This window comes from Bubalus bubalis, chromosome 4 (genome assembly GCF_019923935.1).
Source record: "Bubalus bubalis isolate 160015118507 breed Murrah chromosome 4, NDDB_SH_1, whole genome shotgun sequence".
NCBI lineage: Eukaryota > Metazoa > Chordata > Mammalia > Artiodactyla > Bovidae > Bubalus > Bubalus bubalis.
This window is the reverse complement of record NC_059160.1, coordinates 148,772,028-148,793,760: the sequence shown is the minus strand read 5'-3', so window position 1 is coordinate 148,793,760 and position 21,733 is coordinate 148,772,028. Positions and strand designations below refer to the sequence as shown.

At 49.3% G+C, this 21,733-nt stretch overlaps 2 protein-coding genes across 5 annotated transcripts; both read left to right on the top strand.

Annotated features, from left to right (window-relative positions):
- Nucleotides 1-1,677: 1,677 nt before the first annotated feature.
- Nucleotides 1,678-15,143, top strand: SYNPO2L (synaptopodin 2 like). Of its 4 annotated transcripts, none has more exons than XM_044942262.2 (6): nucleotides 1,678-1,975; nucleotides 3,244-3,395; nucleotides 3,827-4,341; nucleotides 7,538-9,062; nucleotides 13,554-13,655; nucleotides 15,051-15,085. In XM_044942262.2, the coding sequence occupies exons 1-5, from the start codon at nucleotides 1,871-1,873 to the stop codon at nucleotides 13,573-13,575; spliced, it is 2,319 nt and encodes a 772-aa protein (XP_044798197.2). In that variant the 5' UTR covers nucleotides 1,678-1,870; the 3' UTR covers nucleotides 13,576-13,655; nucleotides 15,051-15,085. The 4 variants fall into 4 exon arrangements, with proteins under 4 accessions (XP_044798197.2, XP_044798196.2, XP_044798195.2 ...); XM_044942261.2 differs by having other exon boundaries at nucleotides 1,680-1,975; nucleotides 15,028-15,062; XM_006052664.4 differs by lacking the exon at nucleotides 13,554-13,655 and having other exon boundaries at nucleotides 1,689-1,975; nucleotides 15,028-15,143.
- Nucleotides 15,028-21,374, top strand: MYOZ1 (myozenin 1). Its single transcript, XM_025284761.2, has 5 exons — nucleotides 15,028-15,141; nucleotides 16,041-16,219; nucleotides 18,138-18,408; nucleotides 18,776-18,941; nucleotides 20,863-21,374. The coding sequence occupies exons 1-5, from the start codon at nucleotides 15,069-15,071 to the stop codon at nucleotides 21,092-21,094; spliced, it is 921 nt and encodes a 306-aa protein (XP_025140546.1). The 5' UTR covers nucleotides 15,028-15,068; the 3' UTR covers nucleotides 21,095-21,374.
- Nucleotides 21,375-21,733: the final 359 nt, after the last annotated feature.

The following is a 21,733-nucleotide window of genomic DNA, read 5'->3' as shown; positions in this document are numbered from 1 at the left end:
ACAGACTGATATGTTGCATTTTATTGGTTTCTGTATCCCTACTCTGGTTCTCATTCTTGGCTGCACATTAGAATCACATGCAGTGCTTTTAAAACTGGCCAGTAAAATTAGAATCCCTAAGGTTGAGGAGCCTGACTGTGTGTGTGTGTGTGTGTGTGTGTGTGTGTATGTAAAATGCCATTATACATCATCTAATCCTGTACACAGTTCCATTTTAAGGAACCAGTAGCTTTAAAAGTTTTCCAGGTGATTTCAATGTGTAGAGGTAATTGAAAGCCACTGATATGGCACAATGGCTTACATGTATTACTAGCTGCTGCTGCTGCTAAGTCGCTTCAGTCATGTCCAACTCTGTGCAACTCCATAGATGGCAGCCCACCAGGCTCCCCCATCCCTGGGATTCTCCAGGCAAGAACACTGGAGTGGGTTGCCATTTCTTTCTCCAATGCATGAAAGTGAAAAGTGAAAGTGAAAACACTCAGTCGTGTCCGACTCTTAGCGACTCCATGGACTGCAGCCTACCAGGCTCCTCGGCCCATGGGATTTTCCAGGCAAGAGTACTGGAGTGGGTTGCCATTGCCTTCTCTAGTATTACTAGCTAATACTCAATAAATGTTTGAATAGTGAATGAATGAATATTTAGATACTCTTTTTACTGATGAGGTCAAGTGACTGCCCAAGGTCACGCAGCTAAGAAATAATATAACAAGAATCCAAGTCCAATTCTGACTCTAAATTCCAAGAGCTTTCCATGACTACATCATACACCAAGGCAAACAGCATTTAGCAGGCTAGCAGAGCACCTATTCCAGGAAACTCTGTAGCTTTTAATAATTACAGCACCATAATATTAATATAGGGACATTAATGTAATGGAAACCTAAAAATAAGTAAATATTGTATTATTAACATGGGTTGGCATGTTTAGGCACAGCTATCTATACCCCCCTTTCCACGACCAACTATGTATTGTAAAAGGTAATTTATTTCAGCAAACATTGAGCACCTGTTACATCAGTCATTGCTCTGTGGGCTATTGATTGGCTGTTGCACACAGTCCTTGCCTTCAAGACTCTCACAATCTAGGAGGGAGACAGGTATATAAACAAAGTAATATTGGCTGAAAACTACAATAACAGACATATAAACAAGCTACATATTTTGCCCAGAGGAAGGAAGGATTAATTCTAGAGGTAGGGAGTTGGGAGACAGTCAGGAAAACTTTATGAAGCAGGCAGTACTTCAGCTGGAGTGGGCTTGTCAGAATTTCTCTACATTGTACCCAGCACTGCAAGTGGGATATGAATATCCACTTTGATTAATTGGTTAATTCATACAGCAGAGGGGCACTGTCTTTCTGGAGAGCTTGCCAACCTGTGGGACAAACCCAGCCATTCCTTGCTCGAGAATTGAGGCCCCTGCTGCTGCCATTTTGGAATCAGCTTTGGAGAAAAGCAGCTGGGATCAGTCCATGACCCCATCAGGGAAGGCACCATCCCTGAAAGGATGTTCATTAGTGATAGAGCCCACAGAGCTAGTACTCTGAGTCCTGAATAAAAAGTCCATGAAGAAGAATGGGGGACGGGGAGGGCAGAAATTTTCACTATAATTAGCTCTGGGAGTAACACAGCTGGGGGAGGAAGGGGAGTACAGCCGGTAACTATTTTGGGCGCAGCTCCGATTGACAGGACACGTGTGTGGACTGTACTGATCTCAGGGCCAGGCTGCCTGCCTGTGGTGTGTGGTGTGGGGGGGAAGGCCTAGGGCAGCAGAAGCAGGACAGCCAGACAGGCCGGACGGGGTACCAGTGCCTCGACTTCTCTCCTTGGGACGCTGTCCAAACTCCGAGGGCCATAGGCCAAGCTGAGCGATGGGTGCTGAGGAGGAGGTGCTGGTCACACTGTCAGGGGGAGCCCCCTGGGGCTTCCGACTTCAGGGGGGGGCCGAGCAGAGGAAACCTTTACAGGTGTCCAAGGTAAGGGAGCCTATATTGAGGTTTCAGGGAAAGGGGAACCCAAGGGAACTTGGGAAAAGTCACATGATGGCCTATAGGGGAGAAGTGGGAGGCTGTGAAGAAGTGGAGTGGGAGTGGGCAGGTGGTCGAGGGAGCATGCTCAAATCTGACGGGGTGGCGGGAATAGTATCTGAGCAGTGGCTTCTTGTGGGGGGCTATAGAAAAGGGAATACCTGGTTTCTGGGAGCAGAGAAAAAGAAAGCCTCTGGCTCGGTTCCCTGTGGCACCGTAGGAGCAGAGGCCCAGAGCTGGCCCTCCAATCTCCTGGGTCTGTGCCTCTCTACTCTAAACTCTAGGAATGTAGGGAAGGTTCTCATTTCTAACTAAATTGGTGTGTGATGAGCTGAAGCTGTCTCATCCAGCTCAGCCCAGCCCTGCCCCTGCCTTCAGTCCTCTTTCCCTATGCCAGATCCCTTCTCTCACTAGGCAAGATTTATTTTAGGTACTAGGAGGGTTATGGCAAGATCTGACCTGTCAGATGAAGTTGTTACCATTTTGGTTTCATAGCACAAGCTTATTTTTCTCAACTGTAAAATGTAGGTAATAATAGTACCTACTCCATGGATACTAAGTTCTGAAGGATTAAATTCAATAAAACATGTCGAGTGCTTGGCACTGTGCCTAACATTTAGTAAGCACTCAGTAAATGATAGTCACTACTACTATTATTACTTTAACATATGTGTGTGTGTGCACACATGACACACACACAATCACAATCTCAGAATCTGCTGGACTCCCTCCAGTCTGGAATACTGTTCTAAAATCTTGACTGTATAGATAACGGTGCCTAGGATTCCAAGGACTAGAAGACAAAGAATATTGGCTAGTATAGATATTTCCTTTGGAGGAAAGCCTTGAGGCGACAACCGCCATTTCCAGTATGTCTTTCCCAGGCATTTTCCCCCAACCTCTTTGATTTAGCGATTACCCTACCTCCCTTCATACGATGTTATTTTCTCCAGTTAGCACCGTCTTCCCTCTAGATCGACCCCCTTAACTGCCACCCCTTGCCCCTCTCCACCCTTTATTATCCTCTAAAGTAATGGGTTGGCCAAAAAGTTCATTTGGATTTTTCAGTAAGATAGTAGGGAAAAGCCTGAACAAACTTTTTGGCTAACCCAATAAAATCCCCTCCATACATGGTTCCTTCCTGTCCTAACTCCTTTCATTCTATTCCCCCTTGGAGCCCTCCCTCACCTACAGTCTCTCCTCCAACACCTTCTCAGATCCGAAGACGGAGCCAGGCGGGCAGAGCAGGACTCCGAGAGAGGGATCAGCTTTTGGCCATCAATGGGGTCTCCTGCACCAGCCTCTCTCATGCCAGTGCCATGGGCCTTATCGATGCCTCAGGGAATCAGCTTGTTCTCACTGTGCGGAGGTATGGATTCCTCCACCCCAGCCTATCCCCAGCCCCCCTAGTCCAGGGCTTCTGTTGCCTGTCTCAGCTCTATGTCTCACTGACCTGACTTCAGCTACTAACAGGTACCTATTTCTGCTTGTGTATTTTGCTGGAGCATGGATGTTTGTGTATGCCTCTCAGAGCACTTGAATGTGGGTATGTGGGCCTGTTTTAGACCCCTTGCCTATCTCTTCATCATCATATCTTTCTTTAAGCCCATTTCCACTCAAAGCCTGCCAAGCAGATTTGCCTCTCAGTTCATCTTCAAATCTCTACTCTATCCAGCCCATCCATTTCACCCAAATGCCAGTCCCCTCTCTCCCCATACAGCCTTCTCCCATCTCCTCCAGATCTCTCTAGCTATCTGTCATCCAGCTCATTTCTCAAGTTCTGTCATCTTTCCTATCCAGGGTAGAGGACGAGGGACCTGTGCGATCTCCATCCCCGGGTGAGCTTCAGGCACGGTCACCCTTGTCTCCACTGAGTCCTGAGCCCCCAGGAGCTCCAGTTCCCCAGCCTCTCCAGCCCGGGAGCCTCCTCTCGCCCCCTGACAGTGAGGCTTACTATGGAGAGACAGACAGTGATGCTGATGGCCCAGCCACCCAGGAAAAGCCGCGCCGACCCCGCCGCCGAGGCCCCACAAGGCCCACCCCTCCAGGAGCCCCACCGGATGAGGTCTACCTGTCTGACAGCCCTGCAGAGCCGGCACCTGCTGTCCTTGGCCCTCCCAGCCAGGGTGACAGTCGTGTGAGCTCCCCATCTTGGGAGGATGGGACAACTCTTCAGCCACCCCCTGCCGAGGCCCTGCTGTTGCCCCATGGCCCTCTCCGGCCTGGCCCTCATCTCATCCCTATGGTGGGGCCTGTTCCTCACCCAGTGGCAGAAGATCTTACCACCACCTATACCCAGAAGGCCAAACAAGCCAGTGAGTGCATGAACTCCTTTTCATTATTCAGGATACTTCAGTTTGAGTCCTAAATCTAACCTGCCTTAACCATACATTCTATCAATATCTACCTTATGCTTCCCTTGAATACAGTCTTGGGAATAGGTGGAGAAAAGGAGGGGAAAATAATTAGTCTCACGATCCCCATTATTTTTGCTGTTTGAACCAGTGGGATAAAAAGATACAGGGGGTTCCTTCAACCTAACCCAGGAATGGCCTAAGTAGGGAAGTTGGAAAGGGACATGAACTGATGAAGAGTTTGCCTATTGTTGTGACATTGCTAGATGTCAGATGGATGAGGGGAGCACAGACATGGGGCAGGGAGTATTTAGAAGCAGGACAGGGACATAGGGACTCCTCAGTGTTACTACAGGCATAACATCAGAGCTGCCTTTGGCATTTCTAATCCCATGAAGATTCCTGGGGACTGGGAGGCTATGGAATAGTCATGAGATCCCTAGGAAGTGGTGGAGGGAGAGATCTTTGGCTTCTTATCTCAGGCGATAATGTAGGCCTGGGCAGAAAAAGCCTATTCCACTTATCTCAGGCTCTCTACTATTTTTGATGTGAGCTACAGTACAAGGTTTAAGAGTGAAGTTTCTCCCTGTCTTACACCTCCCACAGGACTCCTTCCTCATCACCTTGGAAATCTCAGGATTACCCCTCTAGTTTTCATCTCTCGCTCCTCTCCCCCACCACTCTGATTCCTGATCAATAGAATTTTGTGCCTCTGAGTCTGGAATAGAGGCTAAGGACGTGACAGTTCACCCTCTGACATTCCTGAGAGTATCCCATGTCCCACAAAGAAATTCCAGATATACACTTAGGATCCCATGCTTAACCCCAATTCTCCTTTTAGCACCCTCTCCCTTCCCCATCATGCTGGATGAGACTGTAGTTAGTGGCTCAGGGATATTTTTAGCCAAGCAGACCTCATTGTTCAGTGCACTGGAGTTGGGGGGGAGGGGTAGGCAGGTGCCCATGTCCATCACACCGGGGCTTGTGGGGCAGCTGAGAGCAGGGAAGGGGCCAGGCTCCAAAAATAGCACAGTGAGCTCATTCAGCTGCCAGCTCAGGGGCCAAGACAAAGGGGCTTTAAAAGGCGTGGGGGGTGGCTCAAGCTGGTCCTGCTCCAGCCAACACTGCCTTTCTCGGCATGGAGACTTTTGAGCCCATCAGCCAAGAGCCCCTCAGCCAAGCCAGCTGCGACAAAGCCCCAAACCCAGTTCCTGAGCTCCAGGACCCATTCTATGCAGGTACTACCCTCCCATAGCCAAGAGAGTTCTGGAATCTAGAATGAAGGGGACTATATCAACACTATAGGAAGGGAGGTCTTTGGGAAAGATCTTACCCCCTTACCCCCTTCTCCTTGTTGCCTTCCTATTCCTTCTTTTCTCAGGAGTTTCACTGCCCTTTTCTCAGGATGGGCTAATGCTATGGCCACATGTCACAGGGGTTTGTGACAACATGAACTGTGGAAAACTCATGGAGAGAGGGTGTGTGTGAGAGAGAGAAGTGTGAGTACTCTATGAATATATGGAAGCATGTGTGTAGGAGTCTCTGGGAGAAGATATGAGTGAACAAGACATTTGTGTGCAGCTAGTATCAAGAAAGCTTTGATAGTAATGATTACTCATAGTGGACCTTAGGTTAAATGCTAAACTGACCTACATTATCTCACTGAATCCTCATAGCAACTCTGTGAGGTAGCCGTTAGTCTCATTTACAGATGAGGAAACTGAACTTCATTGAGATGAAGTAACTTTCCCAGGAACCAAAATCTGAACTAAGCTATGACTCCAGTGCCTATCTCTAGTACTATTGTGTGGTACAAATGTTGGAATGGGTGGAATGACCGCCCAAATTAGAAAGGAGCTTGATATCTTGAGTGGAAAGTAGGTGGAATTTCAAGAATTTTTCAGGAGGAATGAGAGATCATGGATTAGAGAGTAACTGTGTCCAAGTCAGGGTCCTAGCAGCAGGGCAGCCTCTCCCGTTTCCTGGCCCCACCTCCCAGGCCCCACATGGCCTGGGAGGCCCTGTCCTGGCTCCCCCTTAGCATACAGTCCTTTTGTGCCTGCCTGGTGGTGGTGCCTGAGCACTCTACCTAGAAGGTTTGAAATATAGGGGGCAGCTTTGACTCTAAAAGAAGCCCACCCCACTCCTACTCTCAGCTTGGGGGAAAGGAGACTGTATCAACTGGTGACCTTGAGATATCCTAAAGATTTGGAAGCTTGCCTTGGAGAGCAACACTCTGGCTTTTCCTGCATCTCGGATCTGAGGCCATCCCTAGCTGTGAGTAGCAGGGGTTTAAGGCACAAAGGAGTGCCTTGGAGGTTAGAAGGCATGAAATTTTGTCCCAACTGTTAGTAACAGTGTCTTGGCTAGGGGAATTCTGGGAAGAAGAGCTACCTGGGCTATGCATGTTACGTTTTTGTGTGGACACATGGATTTACACGTGTCTATTAATTGGGGTGTATATAAGCTAGAGTATATAGGAATGAGGGAGAAAAATACATCTGAGAACATAAGCTCATAGGTGCCTTTCCCTAGAGCCATATTCTTGTTGAAATGATGTGTGGGAGTTATTTCTGTGAATGTATATGATGTGGCTTACGTGATGGTAGTGAAATTATGAATGAAGATTCCCACTGCTAAGGATCCTTTTATCCTTAGTATAGGGTAAGGGGTAGGAAAAGGGGAAGTCCCAAACTTTCCGAGAAGCCCTCTAACGTGGTCTCTGGTGGGAGAAGTGTCCCTTCTCATCTTTTCTTACCCTAGGACCTGCTTCATGTCCTTGCCTACCATGCGAAGTGACCCCCCCATCCCCCTCCCTCACATTGCCAGCCAGAAATGGAGGCGAGAGGGGGGACAAGCGTGTGGTGTGAGTAAAAGTGATTTCCAGAAAGACAGGAGCAGAGTAGAGGGAGGAGAGCTGTGTGGTCAGAGTGGTGTCAGGGCAGCCAACTAGGCTCTGCCTTCCCTTCTATTGTCCTTGGTTTCACCTTTCACCTCCACTCTGCCCCAAGTCAGAGGACTCTGCCGCAGGTAGGAGAGCCCTTGTGGGTTAGGCCAGTGAAAAGGCCAGAGGTAGAGGCCTAAAGGAACTGGGAGGAGGGGGAGAGCCTTGGGGCTCACAGATGCATACTGACCACCCGCCTTCTCCTCTCCTCAGAGCTACAAAGGGCAGAGAGCCTCCAAGAGAGGAGTGTGAAGGAGGCCAAGACCAAATGCCGGACGATTGCAGCCCTGCTCACTGCAGCCCCCAATCCCCACTCCAAGGGGGTACTGATGTTTAAGAAACGTCGGCAGAGAGCCAAGAAGTACACCCTAGTGAGCTTTGGGGCTGCCGCGGGGACCGGGGCTGAGGAGGAGGACGGCTTGCCTCCAACTAGTGAGTCCGAGCTGGACGAAGAGGCTTTCTCCGACGCCCGCAGCCTCACCAACCAGTCAGACTGGGACAGCCCCTACCTGGACATGGAGCTAGCCAGGCCGAGCTCAGGCACAGCAGAGGGCCGGGGGCTGAGTGAGGCCTCCGGGCGAGGGGCCCAACTCTTTGAACAGCAGCGCCAGCGCGCAGCCTCCATCACCCAGCAGCCGGCCCAGGAAGGTCCAGTGGCCACGCTCATCGGGCAGGGCCTGCAGTCTCCACCTCGGCCACAAAGCGCTCCGCCAGAGGCGGCTCTGCTCCCATCCAGCCCTTCGCCAGCCCCTGTGGCCAGCCCCAGACCTTTCCTCCCTGGCTGTGGAACCTCTACCTCAGCTCCAAGCATATTTAACCGTTCAGCTAGGCCCTTTACTCCCGGCTTACAAGGGCAGCGGTCAGGCACCACCTCAGTTATTTTCCGGCCTCTAGCTCCCAAGAGGGCAAATGAGAGCCTGGGAGGCCTCAGCTCCGCCCCACCGCCTTTCCTGTCTCCTCCGCAGGGTACCACTCCTGTGCCCAGCCTCACTTCAGGGGTTCCCAGCCACGTGCCAGTCCCCGCTTCCCCCAGCACCCCACGCCCCTCCGGCCCCGTGACGGCCACCAGCTCCCTATACATCCCAGCCCCTAACCGTCCTGTTACACCAGGCGGAGCCCCAGAGGCCCCCGCCCCAGCTAGCGGAGCTGCCATGACCTCCACCGCTTCTATCTTCCTGTCGTCGCCTCTGCGACCTGCTGCGCGCCCAGAAGCGCCTGCCCCTAGCTCCGCGGCCCCTGAGCCCCCCAGCGCTCGGGAGCAACGCATCTCCGTGCCCGCTGCTCGCACGGGCATCCTCCAGGAGGCCCGGCGTCGGGGAACCCGAAAGCAGATGTTCCGGTCAGGAAAAGAGGAGACGAAGAACTCGCCCAACCCCGAGCTGCTATCGTTGGTGCAAAACCTGGATGAAAAACCCCGGGCTGGGGGTGCGGAATCTGGTGCCGAGGAGGATGCTCTGAGTCTCGGGGCTGAAGCCTGCAATTTCATGCAGCCACCAGGGGGCAGGAGTTACAAGACGTTGCCTCACGTGACAGCTAAAACCCCGCCTCCAATGGCTCCCAAGACCCCACCCCCTACGACTCCTAAGACTCCACCCCCAGTGGCTCCTAAGCCCCCTTCTCGAGGGTTCCTCGATGGGTTAGTGAACGGGGCCGCCCCTTCGGCTGGAATCCCTGAAACACCAAGGCTTCAGGGGAGGGGAGGGGAGCTGTTTGCCAAACGTCAGAGCCGAGCGGACAGGTATGTGGTGGAAGCTCCACCTGGTCCTGGCCTTGGCCCTCGGCCCAGAAGCCCTTCTCCCACCCCCTCACTGCCCTCTTCCTGGAAATATTCACCCAATATACGTGCTCCACCTCCTATTGCTTACAACCCACTGCTCTCACCCTTTTTCCCCCAAGCTGCCCGAACTCTCCCTAGTAAGACCCAATCCCAAGGGCCTCGGGCAGCCACTAAACAGGGTATCAAGGCTCTGGATTTCATGCGGCACCAGCCCTACCAGCTTAAAACTGCCATGTTCTGTTTTGATGAGGTTCCCCCGACTCCTGGACCCACCTCCTCAGGGCCTCCCAAAACCGCCAGAGTCCAGGAGATCCGCCGGTTTTCAACTCCAGCGCCCCAGCCCACTGCGGAACCCCTGGCCCCCACTGTGCTTGCCCCCAGAGCAGCCACTACATTGGATGAGCCCATCTGGAGGACAGAGCTAGCCTCAGCCCCTGTCCTTAGCCCACCCCCTCCTCCAGAGTCTCCCAGGGGTCTTGGGACCTCCCCCAGCTCCTGTGGCTTCCAAGTAGCCAGGCCCCGGTTCTCAGCTACCAGAACAGGATGGCAGGCTCATGTGTGGAGGCCTGGGGCGGGCCACCACTGAAAAGGGCACAGCTCCCAGGACCAAGGGGAGGTGGAACATCCAGTTCCTAAAATTGCTTCTCCTTCCCAACGCTCTCCCTGCCCTGCCCCCCCACCCCAAGCAGACTAAATTTCCCCCTGCCAGAGATAGTTTTGTAGTTGGTGTCCTGTTCCCCAGCTTCCTCCTGGCTCCCAACCTCCCTGCTGCTTTCCAACCTACTCTCTCTGCTTTGGTGTCTGTGCTTCTCTTTGTAGTTTCTTGCCTGGATCTCTGTCTTTAGGTCTCTTTACCTACACTCCTGTGCTGGTCCTATTTCTTTACATTTGTGCCTTTTTCTGTGGGCCTTGTTTTAACATTCAATGAGAAACACACAGGGAAGTTACTACTAAGACCTCAGGAGAGAAGCTCACCACCAGACAGGCAGCAAAGGGACTGAACTGACCCCTATTTGCATTAAGTTACTCGCTGTTCCTCACTCTTCTTTCCCAGCTTGGCTGGTATATTCCTAGGCATGTGTATGTCTGTGAATGTGTGTATGTGCAAGTGTGTGCATGAACACAGATGTGCTCTTCTGTCTGAGGCAAGAGTAACAGGAGAGGTCTAAATAAAGACCCAATCTGGGTCTCACCTTTGCACTGATGAAGGAAGAGTCAGCTGTCCTCACATAGAATGTCTGGAGGGGAGAAAGAGGTTGACTAGAGTTAAATATCATCATCTACAGCAAATGTAGAGCGTCTTGTGAAATTCACAGAGTGTGAGGAGACACAAAGGACCAGGGCAATTTGTATGGGTTGAGTTACATCAGTTAGACCAGGAATAGAACTAAGAATTCTGTTCCTCAGAATTTCAGAAAGCTAACAACTTGAGAGGCCCATGCTGAGCAACAAAGCATCCAGGAAATGGAAGAAAGAAAATGTCCTCTGAGAATGACCAAATCATTGGCTTCATGGCCTCATGAACCTAAGACAGAAAGAAAGGGGAAAAGAACCTTAATGTGGCAAGTAAGGTAGAAGCCAGAAGCAGGACAGAAATGAATGAAATGGATTGAGCCTTAGAGAGGAGCATGGTTAGGGTGAGTGCAGTGTTGGTGGAGTAAAATTGGATAATAAGAATCCAGTCATGTACAAAAGGGGGACTGGGAGAAAATATGAGGAAGAAGTATGTATTTGTTAGAGAGAAGGGGGATGATGGTAGAGGGATGCGAGAATGTGTGCTGAGTGTTGAAAAAACAGGTATATCTGTGTTCCCTCCTGTGAATCTGTTCCTCTGTCTTCTGCAGCTTGTCATAACTACCTGGGAAAGGGTAAGGAAACACCCAGAGCCAAAACCTCTTTTTAGTGCTATCCCATCCCTCAAATCCTAGCTCTTATTCCTTTCCAGCTTGAGGTCCTGATCTCTGTCTTAGAGAGATATGGACTCCCCTCTCACCATGACCACCAGTCACTTTTACTGCTTGACCTGGAAACTGATCATTTCCTTTGCATATTGAGTGTGAACCACAGTGCTTTGGTTTGTGCACAAGAATAAACTTATGCTTATATCTTCTGTTGTCATCTTGTCTAGTTTCTTGCCTAAATCCAGGTCTCCCCTTCATCTTATCTAATTCAGTTTCCTGATCCCTGATCTTTTTCTCAGCTCCTGCCCTCCTATTTTTTACTGTTTTGCCCTTCACCCCCAGGCATTTTGCTCTTCTCTACCAATTTTGTCCTGCCCCCATATAGCCACCTCCATTCGGTTCCCTCTGTCTAGATTCTCCCCTTCTCCGTCCCCTGCTCCATACTTCTCAGATGAGGCCTCAGCTTACAGAACCAAGACAATTTGAAAAGGCCCTCTAACCCTTTTGCCATCAACATTTTCCAACTGCCTGGAGGAAATGAAGGGAAGGCAGTGGCTGAAGGTGAAGGTGGGGTGAGAGAAGGAAGAGGGAGAGAGAAGGCAGATCAGCCTGGATTGAGACTAATAAAAGAGAAGGCACTGACTGGAAAGCAGGCTGCTAAGCTGCTAAGTCACTTCAGTCGTGTCCGACTCTGTGCGACCCCATAGACGGCAGCCCACCAGGCTCCCCCGTCCCTAGGATTCTCCAGGCAAGAACACTGGAGTGGGTTGCCATTTCTTTCTCCAATGCATGAAAGTGAAAAGTGAAAGTGAAGTCTCTCAGTCGTGTCTGACTCCTAGCGACCCCATGGACTGCAGCCCACCAGGCTCCTCCGTCCATGGGATTCTCCAGGCAAGAGTACTGGAGTGGGGTGCCATTGCCTTCTCCGGAAAGCAGGCTAGACTTAGACTTTTGAGAAAGGAAGTTCTATTATCCCAGTTTTACCAGCAGGGGGCAGATTTGTGCCAATAACCAGGCCTACGACCCTGATCCTGTCACCAGTAAGCAGCCTCAGAAAATTCTGCTGGAGGAGGGCATGACGACCCACTTCAATACTCTTGCTGGGAAAATCCCATGGACAGAAGATCCTGGAGGGGTACAGTGCATGGGGTTGCAAAGAGTCGCACACGATTGAAGGGACTGAACATGCACGCATGCACACACACAGAATTCCAAAGGAAGGGCTCAGAAAGCCTACAATACATATTCTGTCTTCATTCACATAGTAGTTTTAGGTACTCAATCATAGACGACCAAAATTTTGGTTGGTTTTTGTGGGTTTTTAGGGGAGCATGGTTATGATGACAAAATCACATTTTGCTACTTATGTTTTTTCGTCTAACTGCTTTTTTGGGTTAGGAGAGAACAGAGGAAAAGGACAAAAGATGAGGTATCTGGAGGCTAAACGGGTTTGGTCAGAGGCCAAGTAGAGGGGAGCAGGGAGAACTTTTGGCCCCTAACGTGAACCTATAAAGTTCAGGATGGGAAAAGGACGTGGTCAGGAAAAGTGGCTAGCTCACAGAAGGACAAAATGGTATTCTGGGAGCTATAGAAGCCACTTCCTAAGGCGGCTACAGCATGGTGGTGGCTACAGCAGAGGTGAAGCAGCTGGTTGCAAAACCTGAGCAGAAGACAGGAGGATCCAGAATGTTCTTGCAGCTACTGAGAAAGGGCTCAGGCAAGTGACAGACTTCCCTCCAGGGTGCTCTCAAGCTTGTGCCCCAGCCCAGAGGCTTCTCTAGACCAGTGTGAATGGGATAGTCCAGATCCCATGAGAAAATTCTAAGTAGGAACCTCAGAGAGTAAAGCCCTGGCAGGTCAGAAGCCTCCATGTCCTTCTCAGGAAGAAGCATATCTATCCAGGGAGAAGTGACATCTGTCCTCTGAGTAGGCTGAGCTGAGCACCCCAACAGCAAATGGTAAAAATGAGGAAACTGGCTCAAGTTTTGCCCCACATCATCCCTGACAGCCTAAGCACAGGATTTGGTTAATTTGGTCCCTTATCCTGCTAAGATCTGGCCCTCGCAGCAGAAAGACCCGCTTTTCCAGGAACTTTCAAAGGGCGCTTACATTTCGAACAGAAATTCCCTTCTCCAGACATAGCATCTTAAGCCTCCCCAGCCCCAAAATGCACCCACGTGTCCCTCCAGCCCCGGCCTACATTGGCTCTGCATGGCTCTCCAGACACGTTCTCCTGGTTCTCACTCTCCTACTCCGAATTCCTATCCACCACTTGCTGCCTGCTTCCTCTCTCCTTCTCAGTTTTCAGTTTCTCCCTGAGTGCTTCTCTGGATCTGAGCCTCTAGGTGCCAAGGAAGGGGAGTCCCTGGGCAGAGTGATCCTTGGCTCAGACAGCTTAGTGGGAGAATTCCAAAGGCTTTTCCTATGCTTCCCGAGCCTCTGGGCAAGGAGGGCGGGATCTTGGTTCCAGGGTCTCAGTACCCCCTGTGCCATTTGAGCTGCTTGCGCTCATCATCTCTATTAATAACCACGCTCCCTCCCCCACTGCCAGTGCTGCCCCCACGCCTGCCTAGCTCGGGTTCTCTAGTCACAGCAGCTCAGTCCTCCAGAGCTGCTGGACCCCAGGGAGAGCTGACCACCGCCTGAACAGCCGGTAAGTCTCCAGCTGATGGCCCAAGGGGCTGGAGCGCCTTCTGTTCATGTCTGTGTCTGTGTCTTTAATAGTGACCCTTGATCCCAGGGGAGCTGCCCACCTCCTCCATCTATACTCATTCCCTAGTTGTCCAGTTGAGGGGAGCCACAGAGAGTTGGAGGGAGAAGGACTCCAGAGGGTCGGGGGACTGAGATGTTGGGGGAGGCACTGAAGAAATGGGCAGAGAGGTGGAGACTGAGAGGCTGGGTGGAAAATAAGAACCTGGTTGGGGCTGAGAGGAGTACAGGGAAAGTCCATTTAGCAGTTCCTGGGCTCCAGCTGCAGCAGACCCCACTAAGCGAGTAGGATTGCAGGTGTGTTGTGAGACAGGACTCAGCAGAAGACAGCATTTTGCTGAGACCCAGCTTCTGTGAAGGAGGGGCTGGAATTTGTATATTTTTCCAGCTTGTCCCTATCCACTGCCAGGTCCTATGATTATGTTTCTGTCCTCCCTGAATTTTCTGCTGCTGTGATATTGCTGAATTGATATGCATCGAGGTTCAAATGTCCCCTGACCTCCCTCTGCACTCTGGTTCTAGGGTCCAGTCAGGGCTGGGGAGGGGAGTGACTGAGAGAGCAGGAGCAGTGCTGTGACCTCCCAGGCCACGATCCAGCTGGCCCAAGGGAGGGGCAATAACCTCTTCATCCTATGGAGAATGTTTTTGGCTGGTTCTCCTCAATGCTGGCAGAACATTTTTTCTGCTCCACCCCCACCTCCTCACCCCTGCCTTGGGGCTTGGGGAAAACTAAGAGACTAGAACTTGGAATGACAGCCCCAAACTGAGAGCCCCATGCAAATAAAAACTTCATATCATGCCAAACCAATGAAATGTGGGTGCATTGCCCTACCTGTAATTTGTTTTATTCCCAACATAATGTTGTGTTCCTAAACCCTGCACCATCTCTGTGTAAAACAGCTGAACAGAGAGGTTGGTAGGAGGTAAGAACAGGGGGTACACCTATACTTTCTGCTCTGCTTCCTAAGAAGAGAAGCCATAAAGCAATGGGTTTTCATCTTTTGTGTGTGTGTGTGAGTTGCTCGGTCGTGTCAGACTCTTTGTGACTCCATGGGGTGTTGCACGCCAGGCTCCTCCGTCCATGGTCCATGTGATTTTCCAGGCAAGAATACTGGAGTGGGTTGCCATTTCTTTCTCCAGGGGATCTTCCTGACCCAGGGATCAAACCCAGGTCTCCTGCATAGCAGGCAGACTGTTTACTGTCTGAGCAACCAAGGAAGGCTTTTTCTCTGAAAAATCTAATGAAATGTTTTTCCTGAAGTTCTTAAGCAGTACCTTACTGGAGACACTCACTGTAGACCCTGTCCATCCTTCAGCTTCCCCTTCCCACCCTGTTCAGGCTCCAACCACCTCCACAATGCCACTCTCAGGGACCCCAGCCCCCAATAAGAAGAGGAAATCGAGCAAGCTGATCATGGAACTCACTGGAGGTATGGCATGTTCGCACCTACCTAGTATGGGACTTCTTAGTAAGAGTATCTCTGGCCCAAGAGTTCCAGAAATATCATAAGGTTGTATATGTCTTAAGGTGAAGAGACATGAAGAGACAAGAGGAATTTGGGGTGGTGGTGGGGTTTACAGGGGTGGGGGTGGGGAAGAAAGAACAAGAAAGAATTTAACACTGACTACTCCCCCTTCCACCCTTTTCACCTTGTAATCTGAGACAGTACTATCCCTGCCATGTTACCCAGCACAGGTCCAAGACAACAGGACCCACAGGTCAATGAGGTGTGTTTGAGGAGAAAACATATATGATGCAGACTGGCACAGAGTAAGGTCTCAATAAGTGCTTAATTTCCTTACTTCTTTCCCCAGAACTAAGGAGCTTTGAGCACTTAAAACGGAAAATTCCTTGAACATTTTTCCTGGGGGTAGACGAGCTCTCCTAATACCGAGAGGCTGTTTGCAGCCAGAGTTTATGAGAGGAAGAGAAGGGAAAGAAGTTGAGACAGGAGTCTATATTTAGAGGTGGCCTTTGGGCTTCCCCCCACACTAAGGCTTCCCCAATGTTCTCCACCTATGATGTTTCTTACTCTTTTGCCTTGTACCCCATACCTCTGTTACGCCATGTACCCTCTCCACCCCACTTTAGTATTCCCCGTCTTCCCCTCTATACCCCATTTCCCATGCATTCTCTCCAACTCCAAACCCAGGAAATCGAAATCCCTCATAGACTAGACAGAATTTAACCAGACATCAGAGACAGCATCTGGTTCCCTCAGTGATCTCTACTGGGACACACACTTAGTTGTGGATGGCAGCTGCATTTGGAACTAGAAAACCCCACTTTCCTCTTTCCCTTGTCTCTGCCTCCCCACCTCCCTGAAAGGTGGACAAGAGAGCTCAGGCCTGAACCTGGGCAAGAAGATCAGTGTCCCAAGGGATGTGATGTTGGAGGAGCTGTCGCTGCTTACTAACCGGGGCTCCAAGATGTTCAAACTGAGGCAGTTGCGTGTGGACAAGTTTATCTATGAAAACCACCCTGATGTCTTCTCTGACAGCTCAATGGTGAGTTCAGAACTCTACAGCTCTCAAAGCCTAGTGCCTCTTCTGACAGCTTCTTGGCAGGCCCAGAGTTTCCAAAATATTATCAGCCTCCCCTCCCTGCAAATTTATAAACTCATTAACCCCTCGGATATAACATGCCTCCAATAGATGCAGGGTGAATTACGACCCACCCCGAAACTAAATTTGTATCTTAGAGCTGGTGAAGCAGGGTGAGGAGTACCACACCTTCAGAGAGAAAATTCCTCCCCAGTATGGTTAAGTATTTAAGATAGGATTGCCAGATAAAACACAGGATGCCCGGTCCTATGTTTTAAATTTGAGATACACACTAAACAAGCTATGGAGATAGATTTACAGCACCAGAAATAAAGCCAATATTTTATAATGCCTTTAAATGGTATATAATCTATACATAAATCAACTCTACTTCAATTACAAAAATAAAGTTGAGATACACACAAATAGTTTTTTTGTAAAGTATATTTCACACAATATTTTGGATGTAACTTTCTTTTTTCTTAATTGAAGGCACTTAGGGAATTCCCTGATGGTCCAGTACTTAGGACTTGGTGCTCTCACTGCCAGGGGCCTGGATTCTCTTCCTGGTTGGGGAATTAAGATCCCACAAGCTATGCAGCACAGTCAAAAAAGAAACAAAAATTGAAGATATTTAAATTTGAATTTCAGATACACAATAATTTTTTAGTATAAGTGTGTCACATGAAATATTTGGGACATTAAAAATTAAATTAGAAAATACAGGATACCCAGTTAAATTTGAATTTCAGATACATGATGGATACTTTCTTATATCTAAATATGTCCCATGCAATATGTAGGCATATTTGTACTAAAAAACTATTGTTGTGTATCTGAAATTCAGATTTAACTGGTGTCCTGTGATTTTTTTGTGTGTGCAAAAATCTGGCAACCCTAGAAAGAGGTAAGTGAATTTTTATAGCCATCTCTTCTTGAGCCATTCTTTTATTTAAAGGGTCAGTCTAAGGGCCATAGATGCAGGGACTGAAACCATCCATTAAGGCCCAACATCCCTTAGTCAGGGTCATTCTCCAAAGAGAAGTAGGGATTGGAGAGGGGCCAGGCACAAGATGTTACAGCTGAGGAGGAGGGGATCGTCTCCATTTCCTTTCTTCCCCCTCCATCTTTCCCAAGCAGCCAGGGGAGAGTGAAAATAGATGCCTACATGGGGCCAGGGGCAGGAGTGTCTGCCATTGGCCCATATGTATGAGCAGAACAAAATTGCTGAGCCGGCCATATCTAACTTTAGGAGGCCAAAAGCCCTCCTCCCTGCCTGTGTCTGGTTACACTGGGTGGAGCATGGGGGTGTGCGTGGTGGGTGGCCAGGAGAGCCTCCTGAAGGAGTTGGCAGGGTTATTTTTAGGCTTTGGGGATGAATCCAGTGTTGCCCTTTGGGCCACCCTTCCCCCTACCCACTACAGTTTCACTGTCAGGAAGTCCTGGTTCCCTATGCACCGAAAGGAGGAAGGGAGAGGAAGAGACACATTTTTTATCTGTTAGACAAGATGGTGGGAGAGAGGCAGAGATCTCCTTAGTTCCTCAAATTAAGGCTGGGTTCTCCATGCCAAACCCAATCTCTCAAATTTTAGTGGAACAGAAGTCTCGATCCTTTTTGCATTGGTAAGGATGGGAAAGGGGAGTTTGGACAATAACTTGCCTCTATCCTAGATGTAACTCGAAGAACTGAGCCAAAGGTGTTGTATCCCTTAAGGAGAGTTTAATTTCTCTCAGTCAGGTTTATCCACTAACATTTAGTGGATGGGGAAGTCTCAGAGGATTCAGCGTCTTTGAGTTGGCCATTGACTCTGATGAGTTCATACTTGCTATGGTATTCCCTGTGCCCATTGCTAACCTTCCCCTCACTCTGTCCTTTTTTCAGGATCGCTTCCAGAAGTTCATTCCCACAGTGGGGGGACAGCTGGGGACAGCTGGCCAGGGATTCTCCTACAGCAAGAGCAGTGGCGGAGGCCAGGCAGGAAGAAGTGGCTCTGCCGGGCAGTATGGCTCTGACCAGCAACACCATCGTCAGGGCTCTGGGTCGGGCTCTGGGTCTGGCTCTGGCCCTGGATCTGGTGGTGCAGGTGGTCCTGGGGGCCACGCGGGCAGAGGAGGTGCTGCTGGCACAGCAGAGGTTGGCGAGACAGGAACAGGCAAGTATCCTCACCCAAGAGTCAAGTGTCTGGTCCCTAAAGCAGAGAAATCCCTAGGAATGAGGCCTGGACTGGGTGTTGGATGCAGGAAAGGCCTGTTGAGATATCTTGATGGGTCTTCTGGGTCCAGAGGAATACAGAGACATGTCTATTCCACCCAGAAGTCCTATCTCTCAGTCACCTTTCTCTCATTCATCACATGTCTGACTCCAGGCTATCATGGTTTCACAAACCATAAGCAATTACTAGCATGTTCTACCTTTGGTCCCCAGCCCCTAGCGACTTTTCCAGTACAGAGCTCTAGACTAATTTCCATTTCCTCCTAACTGCTATCATTTGACTATTATTTCTCTCCCTTGGCTGCCAGACAACCAGGCAGGTGGAGAAGGAAAACATATCACTGTGTTTAAGACCTATATTTCCCCATGGGAGAAAGCCATGGGGATTGACCCCCAGCAGAAAGTGGAACTTGGCATCGACCTGCTGGCCTACGGGGCCAAAGCTGAACTCCCTAAGTATAAGTCCTTCAACAGGTAAGGGGGATGAGAAAGGAACCTGATGCATTCCAGTGTATGGCAACATGTCCTTAGTTGGAATGGAGACTTTGGTTCAGATGTTTCAGAAGGAGACTGAGGAGGCGTAGGAGTAATATGGGGGCCCTAATTGAAGGCTCTTGCTCTTTTCACTGTAGCTCAGAGAAACAGCATGGTATGATGAAGGAAAAATTCGCTAGGAGGCAGGATCTGAATTTTGGCTCATTGTTATTAGCTGTGTGGGAGAAGGCAATGGCACCCCACTCCAGTACTCTTGCCTGGAAAATCCCATGGACGGAGGAGCCTGGTAGGCTGCAGTCCATGGGGTCGTGAAGAGTTGGACACGACTGAGTGACTTCACTTTCACTTTTCACTTTCATGCATTGGAGAAGGAAATGGCAACCTACTCCAGTGTTCTTGCCTGGAGAATCCCAGGGACAGTGAAGCCTGGTGGGCTGCCATCTGTGGGGTCGCACAGAGTCGGACACGACTGAAGCGACTTAGCAGTAGCAGCAGCAGCAGTGTGGGAAAGTAACCCTACTTCTGAACCTTGGTTGCCTTGACTGTGAAATGGGAATAATATATTACACACATGTAAAGGCCTCTTGGGGGGGGGGGGGTCCCTTCATTCAAAGTTATAATTTTCATTACTGTCCTTGTAGTAGAATTCTATTTCTCTTTTCTTTTTTCATTGAAGTATAGTTGACTTACATTATATTGTTTTCAGGTGTACAACAGTGACACAGTATTTTTATAGATTACGTACCACACAAAGTTATTATAATATTATTGAAGATTCTGTTTCTTAATTCCCTACTTTGAAGTAAAATGTGAAGTAAAAGTGTTAATTGCCTAGTTGTGTCCGACTCTTTGTGACTCCATGGACTGTAGCCCACCATGCTCCTCTGTCCGTGGAATTCTCCAGGCAAGAATACTGGAGTGGGTTGCCATTCCATAGTCCACCTGGTCCAGGGAATCTTCCCCACCTGGGGATCAAACCCAGATCTCCTGCACTGCAGGCAGATTCTTTACGGTCTGAGTCACCAGGGAAGCCCCATTCCCTACTTTAATAAGGCTCAAATAGGCTCAAATATCTATCATTTTGGAGCTAAGCTTCTCTGGACTGTGTGAAAACAGGACAGGGAAGCACTAGAGAAATGCTTTTGCTTTTGGTCCTAAGTGAGTGAGTGAGTGAAAGTTGCTCAGTTGTGTCTGACTCTTTGCGACCCCATGGATTATACAGTCCATGGAATTCTCTAGGCCAAAATACTGGAGTGAGTAGCCATTCCCTTCCCCAGGGGATCTTCCCAACTCAGGGATCAAACCCAGGTCTCTCGCATTGCAGGCAGATTCTTTACCAGCTGAGCCACCAGGGAAGCTCAGGAATACTGGAGTGGGTAGCCTATCCCTTCTCCAGCGGATCTTCCCGACCCAGGAATCAAACCAGGGTCTCCTGCATTGCAGGTGGATTCTTTACTAGCTGAGCTACCAAGGAAGCCCTTTGGTCCTGAGGTGCCTGGATTTTCCAGGAAATGTTAATTATTCTCATTTAGGGCACACATTATCCACTGGAGGTGGGGTAGGGGTTTTGAGGGAGGTCTCTACAATTTAAGGTGATCTCAGACCCTTGGGCCTGTAGTGTTTGGTGTCAGTTTCTCTGAAATGTGACTGGTTTGGATCACAGCTATCCATGAGACTATTTAGTACCCTCTAGACTACTTTTCTCTTTATTAGCCTCGGGGAAACAAGCAAACCAGAAGGCACAATGGATTACTAAGGGAGAAGAAAAAGCAGTGCAGAAATGATCTTAAACTAGAATTCACAGACTTCTCCATCCTCCAAACAGGGTAACAGTTCACTGACAAAAAAACTCTTTTTCTTTTGTTCTGGTTTTTAATGAAATCATTTTTCTCCTTTTCAGGACAGCAATGCCTTATGGTGGATATGAGAAGGCCTCCAAACGCATGACCTTCCAGATGCCCAAGTTTGACCTGGGGCCCTTACTGAGCGAACCCCTAGTTCTCTACAACCAGAACCTCTCCAACAGGCCTTCTTTCAATCGAACCCCTATTCCCTGGCTGAGCTCTGGGGAGCCTGTAGACTACAATGTGGATATTAGCATCCCCTTGGATGGAGAAACAGAGGAGCTGTGAGGTGTTTCCACCTCTACTTTGTATCAAGTTTCCCCTCTCTGGTTCCATTTTGGAGAGGGAATGCTGAGCAGGATACCCCCACTGAAAATCCAGGATCCTTGTGGGAATGGAGGGAAAAGGCAAGGAAAGATCTTTCTTTTCACCTTTCACTCGAAGTCCCCACTCCAAGCACCTTTTCTTACCAACTCAGAGCTCCCCTTCCACTGCTCTGTATGGAACCTGCTCTTTTATGGAATTTACTCTGCCTTCAGTAACAGTTAATAAACTTCAAGGAAATGAACTCATTCTTCCTCTCATATTTGAGGGCAGACAAAAACTGAGGCTAACAATGCACAGGGACTAATTAAAGTAAAATACCATACATTCATTATTCAGACTTCAAGACTAGACCTGAGTTCTGATTACATACCCACACTCATATCCACACCCACCAAACCACATTCATAGGTGTACACAAAGACATACTTATTCAGTAGTACATAAGACAATCAGCACAAACACATGTGCTGGCCCCTGTGTGGGCAAAGCTAAGAAGTAATTGTGTGCTGTGTTTAGGAAATTAGGCGTTGGTGACCCTGGTGTTAATTCTGTTTATGTAGCTGATTAGAAATTGGGATAATCAAGATTATCCAATTATCA

Bases quoted from the DNA above. Each gene is read 5' to 3' on its own strand.
- SYNPO2L (XM_044942260.2), top strand. From the start codon at position 1,871: ATGGGTGCTGAGGAGGAGGTGCTGGTCACACTGTCAGGGGGAGCCCCC. The intron at 3,396-3,826 runs GTATGGATTCCT...TTTCCTATCCAG, and splicing joins CTTGTTCTCACTGTGCGGAG to GGTAGAGGACGAGGGACCTG. The intron at 4,342-7,537 runs GTGAGTGCATGA...TCCTCTCCTCAG, and splicing joins CCAGAAGGCCAAACAAGCCA to AGCTACAAAGGGCAGAGAGC.
- MYOZ1 (XM_025284761.2), top strand. From the start codon at position 15,069: ATGCCACTCTCAGGGACCCCAGCCCCCAATAAGAAGAGGAAATCGAGC. The intron at 16,220-18,137 runs GTGAGTTCAGAA...TCCTTTTTTCAG, and splicing joins TCTTCTCTGACAGCTCAATG to GATCGCTTCCAGAAGTTCAT. The intron at 18,409-18,775 runs GCAAGTATCCTC...CTTGGCTGCCAG, and splicing joins GGTTGGCGAGACAGGAACAG to ACAACCAGGCAGGTGGAGAA.